Genomic DNA, 16,451 nt, shown 5'->3' on the forward strand with positions numbered 1-16,451 from the left:
CTCTGTCCCTATGGCTCTGTCTCTCTTTCCCCTTTTTTCTCCCCCTCAGTTATAAACCTCAAACAATGATTAATTGATTTCAGGGTTGCAGGCAGGAGGAGGACACATTGTGTTTGACAGTTTTGGCCCTTTCAAAATCACAAGTGATATTTACTGAGAATAAGCTTCCATCCAGTCCCTGTTTGCTAAGTCACTGTTTAATCAGGTGTATTAGAATGGTGACTCATTCATGATAATAGTTTTAGTTTTTCTTTAATGGTTAGTAAAGCAAGGTTATAAAAAGCAATGAAGTTAAGTCCATAGATGCACAGCTTATGATACTCTGCCAATTTATTGGGGATTTATTTGAATAGGGCTTCTCTAGCCACCCTTTTATTTATTAAAGAGTTACAATTTAAACTGAGCTTAAATGCTTGTTGGCATCTGAACATGCCTGCTTATGGCAAGTAGAGCATAGATCAGATTGTTTTTGTTGGTCAGACCATCTCTGTTCTGTAAATGAGAGATGTTTGTCTAAAAACTCAGTTGTCCTTTACTCTCTTTTGCTTTGCCCTGATCTGGTCATAGATTTGGAATCAGAGCATGTGGGTTCAAATTGTGACTCTTCCTGTTACTAACTTGTGTTGCTATGTACAAGTCACCCTAAACCTCAGTTTCCACATCTATCCAATAAAAGGATTTGGATCAGATAGCCTATTAGGTCCCTACCAGCTCTAAAACAATGAGCTTTGATCTTTAAATTGGTGATTGAATTCTGGTGTTTCATTTGAAACTATAGTCAGTATTCCATGGTGTTATATCAAATATTTTGCATATAATTAAATTTTTGTAGTTATCTATCTGCTTGTATCTATGGAAGTCTGAAAACCTTTGAGAAAAAAGTTTAACATTTCTAATAATTTCTAAGAGCTAAAAGCATCATAGATTATCCAGATTAGGAATTTGTCTTCAATAATCCATAGAACACAAAACTCTATTGTTCTTTAAATGTATTCATTACAGAATTGCTTAAAACATCTTCATTTATGTTCATGCCAGAAAAAAGGACAAAAATATAAGCACTTGTTGCAATTTAAATTCTAAAGTGCTTTTTGTATTTCATTTGTTTTCTGAGATTCAGGGGTGGAAAACCTCCAACCTCAAGGCCACTCTAGGTCCTAAAGTGTGACCCTTTGACTAAATTTGGTTTTGGACTCAGAGGGCCTCACTTGAGAACCTAGAGGGCCCCATGTGACCTTGAGGCTGCAAGTTTCCCACCCTGGGAGGATTAAAGAGAGATTCGAAAGGACAAATTTCTTTTATTATTAGGCCTTATTGGACTGCTGTTTATACAAATTTTGTATAAATGTTAGATGCTGTTTTCCATTTCAGAAATTATGTACTTATTACTCTCCTATACTGCTAGAATGCATTTTTAGATTTTCATTGCCAGATGCTGCTGCTGGATTCAACAAGACCTTCCAACTTAAGCTGATTCCTAACAGGAATTTAAACTAGGGCTTTTAAGGGTAATTGTGTTTTTTTCAATGATGATTTTTTTCCTCTATAAAGGTGACTTACTTTTGATAATTATTTGTAATTAGTTCTCATTATCTCTACTTCAGTTGGTAAGTAGAGTTTTAATTATGAGGAATAGTTGTGTTAGCTACTCTTATAGGGAATTCCAGGGTGGTTTGTTAACTAAACCTTTAGTTTAATTCCATACTGTTAAAATCCTAAACTTTAGAAAAACTTTTAAAATTTATTTTGAAGGAGGGGAAGAGTTCTTCAACAACAAGAGTAATAATGCTGTTTGGGCTTTGTGGCTTCCCTTTCAGTCTCATTACAAACCTTTGTGGTAGATAATGACAGATGTTGTCTCTCCTGTTTTACAGGTGAAGAATCTGAAGCTCTGAGAGCCTGTCATTTGCCTGTAGTTTTAGCTCATGGATATAGTGTTTTAAGTTTATGTGAAGTTCTTTCCTCACCAAATCCTAGTGGTGGTTGTAATATTAATAATTTAGTGAAATATAAATACTTTTCTTGTAATAGAATATTGTTGAAATTCTGTTCCATTTTGTCACTAGCTTTCATAATTATTTTCTAGACATCCTTCAAGCTTGCTTTCCCTGTAACCAGCATGTATTATCCAATGTTTACAACCTGGAGAATCCTTGAACAAATGAAAGAAGAATCCACAGTATGTGATTGGCTGTCGTCCATGAAATCATTGCTACCTATCACCACACATGTTCCTGTACATGTTTTCCTTCTTTTGGCTCACTTGCTTGTTCAAGAAAAAGGAGAGAATCTCCGAAGTGTACTGAGGGCCATCACAGAAATAGCCAAAGCTGACTCCTCTCAGGTGAGGTTCAAAGGAAAGGAGGCAGCTACCTCAGGATTATGGGGTTCTGAATGTTTCATTTCGTGCATTATCCTTTGCAACATTAAAAAAAAAATCCTAGCCTAATTTACTTGCCATGGCCCATGTTCAGGGTTGTCCTAATGTTCCTCAATCTTAAATTTATTTCTTCTCAGAGATACAAATACATTTTCCCACCCTAATCAAAGTATACTTATGAACAGAAATCTGCTTGAAGTAGAGCAGTGGCAAGTGATATTTAAGAAGTCCTCCCAGTTCTTATAATTGGTAGGATATTAGACTTGATGAGCCCTAAGGCCCTTTTTAAGATTCTCTAATTCTGGGAGAAATGATCTGTGTATATAGTTGAAATAGTAGAGCTTGATAATGTTTTTACTCACTTCTAATCGTATGACTAGATCATATAATGAAAATAACAGTTTTTTAATCTAGCAGTCTTATCAGGAAAGATTAAATATATTTCTCTCATAAGTATTCTTTCTTACTTTAACAAAGAAGGGGTAATCAAAGTTATTGCTGTTCAGTCATTTCATTTGTGTCTGACTCTTTGAGACTCCTTTTGGGGTTTTCTTGGCAAAGAAACTGGAGTGGTTTGCTATTTCCTTCTACAGCTCGTTTAACAGATGAGGAAACTGAGGCAAACAGGGTGAAGTGATTTGCTCCAGGGTCACAGAGCTAGTAAGTGTCTGAAGCTGCATTCAAACTCAGATCTTCCTCATTCCACTTCCTAGCTATCCTCTGTGCCACCTAGCTACCCCCATTCCTAAAGCACCATCATATGAAATTAATTTTGGAAGTTGATAAAGTGAAGAAAAGTCTAAAACTACTAGATAAAAGACATAATATCTAGTCTACAGATCCCATAGTTGAAGTATTGGACTCTTTGCTTTCTAGTTGTTTGATTTTGATGTTCCCTTAACTTCTGCAGCTATACTTTCTCGTCTAGACTTTCTCGAGGTAGACCCCAAATTATGCATGCCTCCTACCTACGAATGCCTCCTACCTGTGGTCAGGTGACCACAGAAATTTGCCTTCTGTTTTTTCTTCTTTCCCTTTCAACCTTGGCCTGCCATGCCTCTTACTAACTTCTCTCTCCCCCATCTCCCCCTCTGAACCTCTGCCGCCCCTCATGCCCTTTTACTTCACTCCAGGAGTGTGTCTGAAATGGTAATATTGGCAGTAACGAGGTAGAGGGAAGGTAAATTCCTGAGGCTGCTTCTCCCATCCCAGTCCCAGCCTCTCCCCTGGTGTGTAGGGTTGTGGCTTAATCATTCAGTTTGTCAGTGTGCCTTCATTAAGCTCACTGGAGACACAAAGAAGGGCATGAGACTGTCCCTGCTCTGTAGGAGCCCACAGTCTTAATTGTTAGTGGAGAGAACACTGCATTTGTAGTTCTGAGATCTAGTTTAGAACACCAGCTTTTCCACTCCTTATCTGTGAAACTGTGAGCCAAGTATTTTAATGTCTCTAAGGGTAATCGACAGGCCTCAGACCAATTGGTGAGTTAGGCGGATGTCTGCCTCGGTCATGTGACAAATCCCCCTGAGGAATGGGAGGATGAAAACAATTTGTTCCAACATCCATGAAGGTGGCTGAGGCAGGTGGTATGGAGTGCTTCGATCTTGGTCAGACATTGAAGAGCCAAGGTCATGCACTTGTGTCCTGGGCCACTGCTCTTTGTCTTGACTTGATCTTGCTACTGGACTTCAGTGACTCTGGAAGAGAGAGTGGGGCTGATGACTCTGTGCAGCTCTGCCTCACTTAAATCCAGTTCATGGGCAAGTCGGAACATCACCTTTGATGTCCTTGGGCCTCTTTGAAACAGAAGGACAAACAGCTTAATTTCTCCAGGTCTTCATTTTATCATCTGTAAAATAAGGGAGTTGAGCTAATTGGTACCTGCCAGTCATATTAAGGATCCTGTAATACTATGGTTGCTTGTCTCTGGTGCCTTTGCATCGGCTGTCTTCAAACCTTACCTCTGCCTCTTTGAATTAACTGACACCTTCTACATGTGGACTCTGGATTCTTCCCATTTGTCTTGCACATAAATAATATTTATTTTTGTATATATTTTGTATATACTTATTATATATGTACTTGTTGTCTTACCTAATAGAACTTAAGCTTCTAAGAGCATGAACTGTTTGGTTGTTTTTCAATGTCTTTGTTGTGTAGAAGTAAATACTTGATTGATTCTGTTTTGATTGGTTAGTGAATGAGCACCAACAATCTATCACATTTATCTGGTCCCATTTCACCAGATCAGACTATCCTTCTAGTTGTTCCCTGCATTTCTCCCAATTGCCAAGTCTTGGGGTGAGCTCAGTGATCAAGCCAATATTACTATTGTTCCTAGAAAGGACATGTCGGTTGAGTGCCTTTTGAACCATTTCAGTATCCTTGTAACTCCAAATTCATTCCCTTCCCCAGTTAGCACTCCCAGGTGTGTATTATCTCTCACTCTTAGAACTAAACTCCTTGAGGGCAGGTATTCTTTATCACAGTGCCTGGCACATTAGTAAACGCTGAAAAAAATCCTTTTTCATTCATTGCATTTCATAGGAGCTTGTCTTTGGTGTCACTTGTTGAGTTTTCATTTGTGTCTGACTCTTTGTTACCCCATTTGGATTTTTCTTGGCAAAGTATTGGACTGATTTGCCATTTCCCCCTAGAATTCATTTTATCCAAAAACATCCATCCCCCAGATTTCTCATATTCCTGGGTCTCTTTGTCATTTTACATCCTTGACCATTTCCTTCTTAAAACTCTCACCTTTGCTTCTGTAAAGCATCATTCTCCTAGTTTCTGTTCTGTTTCTTTGATCATTCCTTCTCTATTGCTTACAGAGTCTTCTTTTTCCTTTTTTAACCTCTTAATATACTTTTTTCTTATGGTTCTGTCCTCAGCCCTTTGTCTCTTTTCTCTACGTGGTCTCCATTGTCAGTTTATTCTTTGCCTAGGACTGTATTTGTGTGGATAACTCCAAAATTCATCCCTCCACATCTGACCTTTCCCCTTAGTTTTAATTGTTAATTCTACTGCCCACCAGCCACATTTCTACCTGGATGGCTTATGGCCAACTCAAACTCAGTATATCCCAAAATGGATTTTTACCTCACAAATCTGTTTTTCTTAGGGATTTGCTCATTTTGTTTATTTGTAACACTTTTTATTCAGCCATCTGGGCTCAAAATCCCAGTACCATCTTTGACTCTACTTTCTTTCTGACATGATTCTGTTCAGTCTGGCATTGCAGTATCTTTTGTATCTGTTCCCTCCTTTCTAGTACTACCTCTACCACCCTAGTGTAGTCCTTCATCACAACTCTAGACTGCTGCAGAGTTACCTGCCTGGTCATCCTGCTTCTATTATTTTCCTTCAGAGAATGCTGAATATGAGGTCATATTAATCTTCCCCTCTGCATAGTCTCATCATGGCATTATTTTACTCAAAAGTCTTTCGTGGCTCCTCTTTGCCAACTCAATAAATTTCAGGCTCCTTTACCTTGTTTTTAAGTCACTATAGGAATTGGATTCAACCTCCCTTTGCAATGTCTCTCACTCTTCCCACTCATGTACCCTGGGGTCATCCAGAAATGACTCTCTATCATTCCCTCATCCAGTTTTTTGTTTATTTTATTCTGTCTGTCTGCATACTGTAGACATCCCATCCCATCCCTGCCTTTCGTCATCCTACCTATCCTGTAAATCTCAGTCCAAATGCAACTTCCTCAATTCAGCCTTCTTTTATCTTTACTCCTTTTTAGATTAAAAAACATCTCTCCTTTCTCTGGACTCTCATAGCACTCAGCATATTTCTGAAGCACTTATTACAATTTAGGTGCTCAATACTCTTAATCCCTTTAAAGCTCATCTCAAGAATCTTCTTTTGCAAGATCCCTCTCTTAGTTTTCCCTAGTTGTTGTTGCTTAGAACATCCACATAGTAAGAGTTTAATGAATGTTCATTGCCTGACTGACTTACCTTTCCATATGTTGTTTCCCCCTAGATGTAGTATAAACTTCTTGAGCCCAGGAAGTGGTTTGCCTTTTTCTCCTTATCTCCAGGACCTAACAGCAAGTATGGCATGCAGTTGGTGCCTAGTAAATGTCTGTTAAATTGCATTTGTTTCAGTGGATAGCTCAAGAAGTTGTGATATATTTAGCAAAGAAGGTGAGGTAGTAACAAAAGATAACAAGTTTCAAAAAGTTGAATACCTTTAAGAATAAAATTTGGATAATCTCCATTCAAGGTTTAACAGTTATATATCTTAAAGGTCTCTTGAAGTTTTGGCAACACTCATCATGTTTTACTTATTTGATAAAAATCAGCCAGAAATTTTTGTTAATAATGCTTGCTAGTTAAAATGCAAAGTGTTGCTAATGCAATGATGATATTTGAAAAATTATATTTTGAAGAAACTCATTTGTCATTCTTAGAAACATTAACAGTCATGACAAAGGCTTGACTCCCACACCACATTGGGTTTACTTTGTGGATGACTCAAGCCCAGACACAAGCTCTTGGCAAAAGTTCAAAGACTTTTTGTTTTCTTGGAGGGGAGTTCATATAAGAGCATTCTGGGTTAGTGATCCAAGAACTGAGCTTCCTCTGTGAATTCCTGTGGTAGACTTGAAAGTTTTAAAAGCCTTAATTTTATTTAGAAAAGAGGTTTTGAAAATCATAAATACGCTATGCTTTGGTAAATGGGATCTCTGTCTGTTTCCTTAAATTAGTACTCGTTGTATTTTATTTGGGAGTAATAGTTAAGAGATGCGTCTGTTTTTAGTATTTATGTTTCAAGCACAATTTCTGCCTTTCAGAAACAGAGCAACGTGATTGGTACTTTTTTCTAACTTTGGATGGCTATTACTCTTGCTGCCTGGAGCCTTCCCTTTGATGGCAGCAGAAGCAGTTGAAGTCTTAAGGATTATTTTACTTATTGTCCTGTCATAATTTTACAAATCACATGCCTGGTTGGGACTGAGGAATTCTGTTGCCACCAAACCATGTTCTTTAAAATCCTGATATTCTTTGGGTGAGAGATGACAAGAGTTTAAGCAAAAAAAATTTTGATAGTAATGATCTTTGGACTGGAGTGGGGTAGGTAGGGATATTCATTTCCCACTCCATGGAAGGGGAAGAAGAAAATAGGATGGAACATCAAGATTCCAGTGAAGAGGTACTGGAGACCTCCAATGAGGAGGAATCCCTTGCCTCTTGAGGCTACCTGTCTACTTTTGTATAGATTTAGTATTTAGGAATTTTTTTCTTCCATTGAATCAAAATTTGCTTCTATATAATTTCTGCTTATTGCTTCTAGATCTGCTCTCTGTAGCTAAGCAGATAATGCTAATCCTTGGGTAGGGACAGTGTTTCTTTTCTGCTTGGATATGTGCTTAGCACAGTGCCTGGCACATAGTAAAGCCTCTTGGTGGCTCAGTGGATAGATCTTGAAGTCAGGAAGACCTGAGTTCAAGTCCAACCTTATACACTTCCTCATTATGTGATCCTGGATAAGTCATTTAACCTCTGTCTACCTCATTTTTCTCATCTGTAAAATAAGAATAGTGGTAGCAAAGTTGTTATGAGCATAAAGTGAGATAATATTTGTAAAGAACTTTGCAGACTATAAAGTACTATATAAGTACTATCTACGTCATCATTGTTAATTATGATTGATATAAATTAAATCAGTTATTAAATATAATAATTATTTTAATAATAGTAATCAATTGCTTGTTGCCTTGTGTTACATTGATTAATTCTTATTCCACATGACAGCTCTATAAAAATATTTGAACACAGCTATCCCATTTTGAGTGGGTGAATCCTGGTGAATTATCTTGATTTCCTCAGCTCATAGAGAGCATGATCTCAAGTCAGCTCATCCTTAATGCTCCTCTTCTGGAGACCTTATAGGTTATCTGGATCAATCTTAAAAGTTTCCTAAACTGAAGATGTGATATGACCTGAATAGGGTATAGAAGAACCAGTCCTGGGCACTCCGCCTCCCTTGTAGCATCATTGGTTCATATTGGACTTCCAGTGCAATAAAATCCCCAGGTCTTTTTCAGGCAAATTGGTTTTTTAGCTTTTCATTGTTTTTTTGAACCAAGTAAAAGCCTACATTTATTCCTGTTAAATCTCATCTTTTCCTATTTGACTCAGCATTCTACCCTACTGAAATATTTTTGCATCCTGACTTCTAACAGATTAGTTGTCCCACCAAATTTTGTGTCATCTTAAATTTTGATGAATGTTATTAGTATCTGTGCCTTTATCCTAGTCATTGATAAAGATGTTAAACATTTTGGGGCAAACACAAATCATTGTGGTGCTTTGCTAGAGACCTGATTTCAGGTTCCCATGCAAAGAATAAGAACTAATCTTTGAGACTGGTCTTTCAAATAAGTTATTTCTATGTAATGTGCCATCATTTAGCCCCCATCTCCCAGCCATTGTCCCTAAGAATGTTATAAGAGACTTTTTCAGATTTTTGGTAAGGAAAGCACTTGTAAAACTTAATGTATTTTTGTATCCTGAGTTAGTTATCCCCCCCAAATTTTGTGACATCTTAAATTTTGATGAGTATTACTATCTAAGTCTTTATCCTAGTCGTTGATAAAGATGTTAAACCAGAGATGGGGAACCTATGGCCTCAAGGCCGCATGTGACCTTCTAGGGGCTTAAGTGTGATCGTTTGACTGAATCCAAATTTCACAGAACAAATCCCCTTAATAAAAAATTTGTTCTGTAAAACTTGAACTCCTTTAAAAGGCTGCACCCAAGGACGTAGAAGGCCACATGTGACCTTGAGGCCATAGGTTCCCTACCCTTTTAACAGTTGGGGCAAAACAGATAATTATGGCACTCTGCTAGAGACCTGATTTCATGTTCGTATATAAGGGTTAAAGTGAGGTATCTTTCAGTGAGTCAGTCTAAAAGCATTTATTAAACATTTCCTATGTGCCAGGCCCTGTGTTATAAGTTCTGGGTATATAGAGAAAGCCCCCAAACAGTTGCTGATCTCAAGGAGCTTACATTCAAAAAGAGGAGACAACATTCAGATAACTAGGTACACACAAGATATATACACAATTGATGGAATCCTGTCTTAGAAGGGGAGGTCTTAGCAGTTGAGGGACTTCCCACAAAAAGTGGAGTTTGAGCCAAGTTTTGATGAAACTCAAGAGGGGAAGGAAATCTAACAGGACATTTTAGTTATGGGGGCATAGTCAAAGGCAAGGAGGTAGGAGATGAAGAATCAAGTTTGGGTAGCTGTGAGTAGGCACATGTTGTTGGATTGTAAAAAGCATGGAAGGGAGTAGAATGTAAGAAGAATGGAAAAGTAGAAAGGAGCCAGTTTGTGAAAAACTTTAATGTGAGAAGAACTGCCATATAATCATGCCAGTAACTGTGGGCCACTGAAGCCCCTTGAGCTCTGTGGTGACTTTTGATCAGAAAAAATTATCTTGGCAGCAGAGTAGAGGATGGAATGGAGTGGGGAGAAACTCAATGTGAGGAAACCATTGAAAAGGTTCATTTCAGTAATCTCCACAAGAGGTGATGAGAGCTCAACTAGAGATGTGACTGTGTGAGACAATGGATAAATTTGACAAATGGATTACTATTCTGTGTGAAGAGGAGCCATTCTGTTCTCTACTTAGCGTTCAGATTTATTTTTGTTTTTTTCTTTGCAAGATGCATTTAGAAGGTCCAACTATATTTTTCTGAAAATCGGAAGTTGAAGACTTCAACCTGAATAGCATATATTTCCTTAAAATTTTCCTTAACTCCCCACCCTTCCAATTCCTTCTTTTTAAAATCAGAGGTGTTTAATCTCCTTTTTTTGTGTGTGTTTTGTTTTATTGGTGCATGTTCATGGACTGCGAATGATAGAACCCTTAGAAATCTTTTCTAATTCATTTTATCCTCTGTGATTTTTTGATTGCCTGCTCTTTCCACTTTGTAAAAACATTTCACATTTTTGTTGTAATTCAAACCATTTTGTATGACTGGCTTCATAACTCATGTCCTGTTGGCTGAATTTATGCCTGTATTTTATCAAAGGGGGAAAGATGATTCTCAATCTCTTAAAATTGTAGATTCCTGCTTGGCTTTTCGGCAGGGTTATAAGCCATTTTTTAGCTTCGGAATCCCTTAGAATGCGTGAACTCTAATGGTCTCTGAGTAACTGCTGTGAGAAAATGAGAAAATACATTATGTAAAAGAGAACTGACAGGGTCTCTGGTCCGATTGCCCTCTGTTCTGTTGTAACTGATTTCTCACCCCCTAAAGTAAATCTGCCCACCCACCAAAAAGAGAATGAAAAATGCAGCATTTTAAATGAAGAACTCTATATTTCATAATGCTTTGTTCCTGTTTTCTCTACTGTATCAGGGGAGTGAACTTGAAAAGAGTGTGTTAGGCATGAGGCAAGTAAACAGAAAAACTTCCAGGTCCATCCCATTTGTCATCCCATGTATTTGGGCATGATGTGTGTCTCTGTCCCTCTGTGATGATTTCTGGGATGGAATATTTTTCACCAGGCCTTTTTTCTAACAGTGGTTTCTGTTGTTTGACAGTAGCATAGATTTATACCCAGAAGGGATCATTGGGGCCATTGAGCATAGCCCCCACGATTTACAGATAAGAAAACTTAGGCCCAATAAAGTAACTTGCTAAAGGTCATGTGCATGGTAAGTGTCTAAGGTGGTATTTGAACCCAGATCATCTGGACTCCAGGCAAAGCCTGAAACAGAATGTACCCTTTTTTTTTGTTTTGTTTTGGAGAGCAGTTGGGGTTAAGTAACTCGCCCAAGGTCACACGGCTAGTTTTTTGTGTTAAGTGTCTGAGGCTGGATTTGAATTCAGGTCCTCCTGACTCCAGGGCCAGTACTCAATTTCATTGTGCCACCTAGCCACCCCAAATGTACCCATTTTTGCTCATTTTCAAAGAAGTAGCTCTGATGACAATTTCACATGCCCCTACATGGTGTCAGTTATCATTGGGTTGAGTTGTTTCTTAGTACATTATTGATGATTTGAAACATCTTAGAGCTTTCATCAGTAGAGAAGGGTTATTTGCATTGAGGTTTTACACATTGCTTCTTAATGACTATGACTTTTCATCATTCATCTTTTCATCATATGACTTTCATCATGACATTACATCATGATGTAAACATCATCATGTTTACAAGACTTTTCACTGTTGTGTTCCCTGGGTAAGCATCTGTTTAGCCACCTAGATGCTTAGATATTTCATATACTATCTTTGATGGTAGCCTTTATCCAGGAATATACAATATTGCATGATACATATGTTGATAGAGATGAAAAGTAAAGTATAATGTGAAATCCATAGGGGAAAGTTCATTACTGGTAAGTGGTATCAGGGAAACTTTCATGGAGGAGGTGGTATTCAAGTAGGCTTTTCAAGGGTGGGTGGGAGTTCAGCTGCTGAAGAGGAAAAGGGGAGGCATCCTACACACAAGGAACATTCTAGGTGAAAAGAAATGCTTGCATAAAGGCTTGGAAAGTGTAGGTGGGGAACCTATGGCTTTGAGGCCACATGGGATCCTCAAGTGTGACCCTTTGACTTGAATCCAAACTTCACAGAATAAATCCCTTTATTAAAGGATTTGTTCTGCAAATCTTGGACTCAGTCAAAAGGCTGCACTGAGGACTTTGAGGCAGCAGGACCCCACTCCTGGTGTAAGGTATACTTAGAAAGGCAGAGAATACATTAATGTGGCAGATGTATAGAGTTCATTAGAGCAGATGGGCATGGTAGGCTTTGATTAAATTATGGAGGTCCTTGAGTGTGAGGCAAAGGAGTCTGAACTTTATTCTATTGGCTTTAGAAAGTCAGCAACACATTTTGAGCTGTCTGTAGCTGCACAGGAGATAGTTATTTGTTCAGTGGTTACTAGCAGTCATTCATAAATGAGTAAAAACGCTTTTTTTGGGAAATTTTGGCTGATGATGTTGGGTCCAGGCTATTTCTCTGCATATAAATATGTGTGGATTCTTTGCCAAAATCATACTGTGTATGATTCTGTTAAGTATGGAGAGGCTAATCACCCGTAGCATGGCCACTTGGTGATGAGTTCCTTGGTCATCAACACCCATGAAACAAAGAAAAATTCAAAATGGCCCTCATGCTTATGTATATGCCTTCTAGTTTTGTAGGGACAGTAGTAGAATGGTGGCAAAGTGGACCAAAGTTAACTAGTAATCACTTCATTTTTAGCCTGTCTGTAAACTTTAAGTGGGTGTTGGAACCCTAAATATGAGACTCTGGTCCAGTAGCTAATTAGTGGCCTAGGAGAACTGGATTGTGAGTCTGGGCATTCTTGCTATAAAAATCAGAAGAAAGAAGGAAGTTGCAAGTGAGGGGGAGGATAACTCATAGCTTTCCTTTGGAGAAGCATATGAAGGAATCAGGAGAGTTGTTTTTCTTGTATGTGCTAAGGCATTAAGAACAATTTTTTTTCTTTTTGAAGGGGGAAGGTAGGGCAGTTGGGGTTAAGTGACTTGCCCAAGGTCACACGGCTAGTTATGTGTTAAGTGTCTGAGGCTGGATTTGAACTTAGGTCTTCCTGACTCCAGGGTCGGTGCTCTATTCACTGTGCCACCTAGCCATCTCAAGAACAATTTTTAATGGGACATTTGGTCATCTCATGTTGCACTGTTTCTGATAAGTATGTGCCAGATACAACTGTGAAAATAATAGAAGATTATGCATCAACACTTTTTTGCAGTGGATGAGGAGGTAGAGATTTTCTACCAAGAATTTGATAGGACTCTTCAAATTAATTCAGCATATATTTTGATACTTGCTGATTTCTTCAAAGTAAAGGAAAAAAGATAGGTGAGAATCCTAGTCATAGATTGAAAAACCTGGCTCAGGAATGGAGTAAGACCCCTCAGAGACTCTTAGATTAGATAGAAGTTGCATGACTATAAATGGAATATTTTCTTTGAGGAAATAATTTGTAGACACTGGACATGTTGAATAATGAATAGTATCACAAAAAGTGAAATTATTTTACTGAACAGGAAATAATGTGGGGTTTGTCATTCCTTCTCCAGCTCATTTTACAGATGAGAACATGAAGCAAATGGGGTAAATGACTTACCCAGGGTCATCTAGCTAGTAAATGTCTTAAGGCCAAATTTTAATTCAGTGAGATGAATCTTCCTGACTCCTGAATTATATGTTTGTATAGTCAGAGGACTGACTCGCTACAGCAATGTGAATTCAAAAAAGATATGGTATGCAACTGAAATTCAGTCCTAACATATTAAACAAATTGTTGAAATGAAAAATGGGTAATGAAAGTAAGAAAAAGTCATAAACACAGAATGTAATAATTTCCTACTGAAGTTTTAACTGATATAAATCAATTGCCATAACAAAGAGACCAAAAATGCTGGAGAAAGCATCTTAAGCAGTAAACAGTTGATATCCTTGGCAAATGGATAAAAATGGCAGCCAAAGGCAACACTCATTTAGAATATAAACTCTTTAAATAAAACATCTTATGGAGAAAGATGATGGAAGATTATGAGCAGTACTGCCTGATAAAACAGAAGTAGCAGAGGATGATTTCAGTTAAAAGAAAAGTTTGGCAAAATATACAACTCAGAAAAGTCATTCTGAGTGACTTATAGATGAAAGTAGAAAGAGAACAAAGAGAGGAAAAAAAATGAAGATCTACAAAATTTTTATAACAAACTTAAGATAATATCAAGGGCATTAGAGCTTCTGTTGTCTTACTTTGACATCACAGCCACAGATATGGTTTATCGGAGGCAAAAATGTCATAGAAGAAAACAGAAATGGGAAAAAGAAGGTGGATCAGGACAAGCCCATATAATATAGAAGAGATTTTTTACTAGAGGAGAAACATTTTTTGAACATACTGAATGATACATTTACAGATGTTTGAAGTGGAAAGATACTAAATGGATAAAAATATTATTAATACTTTAAAAAAATGAACTGAGAGAAAAGCCACTCCTAAAACTGTAAGCCTCTTTCGATGTTGAGTTTCTCTAGGTGCTTGTATTTGTGGCTTACAGTGTTGGTGCTTCAAGCCTCCAGAATATGGCACATTTCTTGGATACATCTGCAACCATTCAGGAAGTTGTCCTAAACATCAGTACACTAAAAACCAAGTGAGTAAGCAAGGTCTGTTGCCCAAATCATGACATGAAGTTAGATTGATAATCTGTAGAACTTGTCCATCGATATATTTATCTGGAATGAACTTTAGAAATGTGAGTTAGACAGCAATTTATGTGCTAGAGCTAGACACTGTGCTAAGTACTGGGCTTACAAAAGGAGGCAAAAGACAGTCCCTGTCTTCAAGGAACTTTTGAGCTAATGGGGAAGACAACAGATAAATATGTACAGACAGGATATGTTGTTCAGTCATTTCAGTCAAGTCCAACTCTGTGACTCCATGGCTTTCCTGGCAGAGCTAATGAAGTGGTTTGTCATTTCCTCCTTCAACTCATTTTACAGATGAGGAAATGAAGCAAATGGCATAAATGACTTAGCTAGGGTCATGTAGCTAGTAAGCGTCTGAGGCCAAGTTTGAATTCAGCAAGATGAGTCTTCCTGACTCCTGGTTTGGTATTTTATCCACTGCTCCACCTACCTGCCCATAAATAAGATATATAGGACATAATTAATAGAGGAAGGCACTAGAATTAAGAAGGTTTGGGAAAGGCTTCCCATAAAAGGTATGATTTTATTTGGGACTTAAAGGAAACCAAGGGGACTAGTAGGTAGAGATGAGTAGGGTATCATTCCAGCAATAGGGACAGCCAAAGCAAATGCCAGGAGCTGGGAAATGGAGTGTCTTGTTTGTGGAGAAGCATGTCACTGGATAGGGCAGTCTCTGGTGGTAAGTAAGCTATCAGAAGACTGAGAAGGTAGGAGGACTAAGTTATGAAAAAGGCTTTAAAAGCCAAATATGATTTTGTATTTGTTCCTGGAGGCAATAGGGAGCCACTGGAGTTTAGAGAGTAGGAGGGTGACATGATCAGACCTGTGATGTAGGAGAATCACCCTGGCAGCTGAGTGAAGGATGGGTTAGAATGGGGAGACCCACTTGTAGTAGTGTGAGTAGTCTAGGTGTGAGGTGATGAGGACTGGAACCAGGGTGTTGAGAATGTCAGAAGAGAGAAGGGGACTCACCTGAGAGATATTGGAAAGGTGAAATTGAAAGACCTTCTGAAAAGATTGGATATAAAGTAAAGAGATAATAATTAACCCTATGGGAAGTGATGAGATCACCAAGTGTAGTAGTATAGAGGGAGGAGAGAAAAGAGCTCAGGACAGAGCCCTGTGGGACACCAGTGGTTAGAGAGCAAGATTTGGTTGAGGTTCCAGCAAAGGAGATGAGCAGGAGCCATCTAATAGGTAGAAGAAGCGCCAAGAGAGAGTAGTGTTCTTAAAGAGAGAAGAATGTATCAAGGAGAAGAGCAAAAGCAACAGTGACAAAGGCTGCAGAGAAGTCAGTGAATGTGAATTGCAAAGAGAGACCACTGGTAACTCTGTAGAGCATTTTCAGTGAAAGAATGACATCAGAAACCAGATTGTAAGGGCTTAAGAATAGAACGAGAAGAGAGAAAGTATTGTCACCTGTTGTATGTGACATTTTCAAAGAGATTAGCCACACAGGGCAGGAAAAACATAGGACAGTAGTGGGAATGGAAGGATCAGAGGAGAGTTTTTCCAGGATGGGAGAAACATGGGTAAATTTGTAGGTAGTAGGGAAGGAGTCAGTAAACAGGGAAAGACAGACAATTAGAACCACAATTCCAAAAGAGAGTGGGCTGAGTTACATTTAATCAATCACCAAACACTTCTCTACTATGTGTTAAGCACTGTCAAAGGTTCTAGGAATAAAACAGCAAAAATAAAGCACCCCTAACTCAAGGAATTTTATTCTACATCTTTCATGCTAAAACACACACATGTATATCCAAAATAAATCCAAGGTCATTTTTTTTTTGCACAGGTAGAGGGAACAAGAGAAGATTCTACTAATAATCTGGGGCATTAG

At 38.2% G+C, this 16,451-nt stretch overlaps 1 protein-coding gene across 7 annotated transcripts in view; it reads left to right on the forward strand.

Annotated features, from left to right (window-relative positions):
- Window positions 1-16,451, forward strand: part of FOCAD (focadhesin) — a 504,358-nt gene that overhangs the window by 256,951 nt on the left and 230,956 nt on the right. For 6 of the 7 annotated variants that reach the window (XM_069088078.1, XM_069088080.1, XM_069088077.1 and 3 more), the window contains one exon: window positions 2,087-2,344. The exons of the other annotated variant lie outside the window; for it this stretch is intronic. In XM_069088078.1, the coding sequence (XP_068944179.1) occupies window positions 2,087-2,344 (258 nt within the window). The remainder of the gene's footprint in view (window positions 1-2,086; window positions 2,345-16,451) is intronic. 7 annotated transcript variants of the gene reach the window in all.

The sequence above is a fragment of the Petaurus breviceps genome, unplaced genomic scaffold, assembly GCF_028583685.1.
Source record: "Petaurus breviceps papuanus isolate PSGF00001 unplaced genomic scaffold, PetGlider_PUasm1.0 184, whole genome shotgun sequence".
NCBI lineage: Eukaryota > Metazoa > Chordata > Mammalia > Diprotodontia > Petauridae > Petaurus > Petaurus breviceps.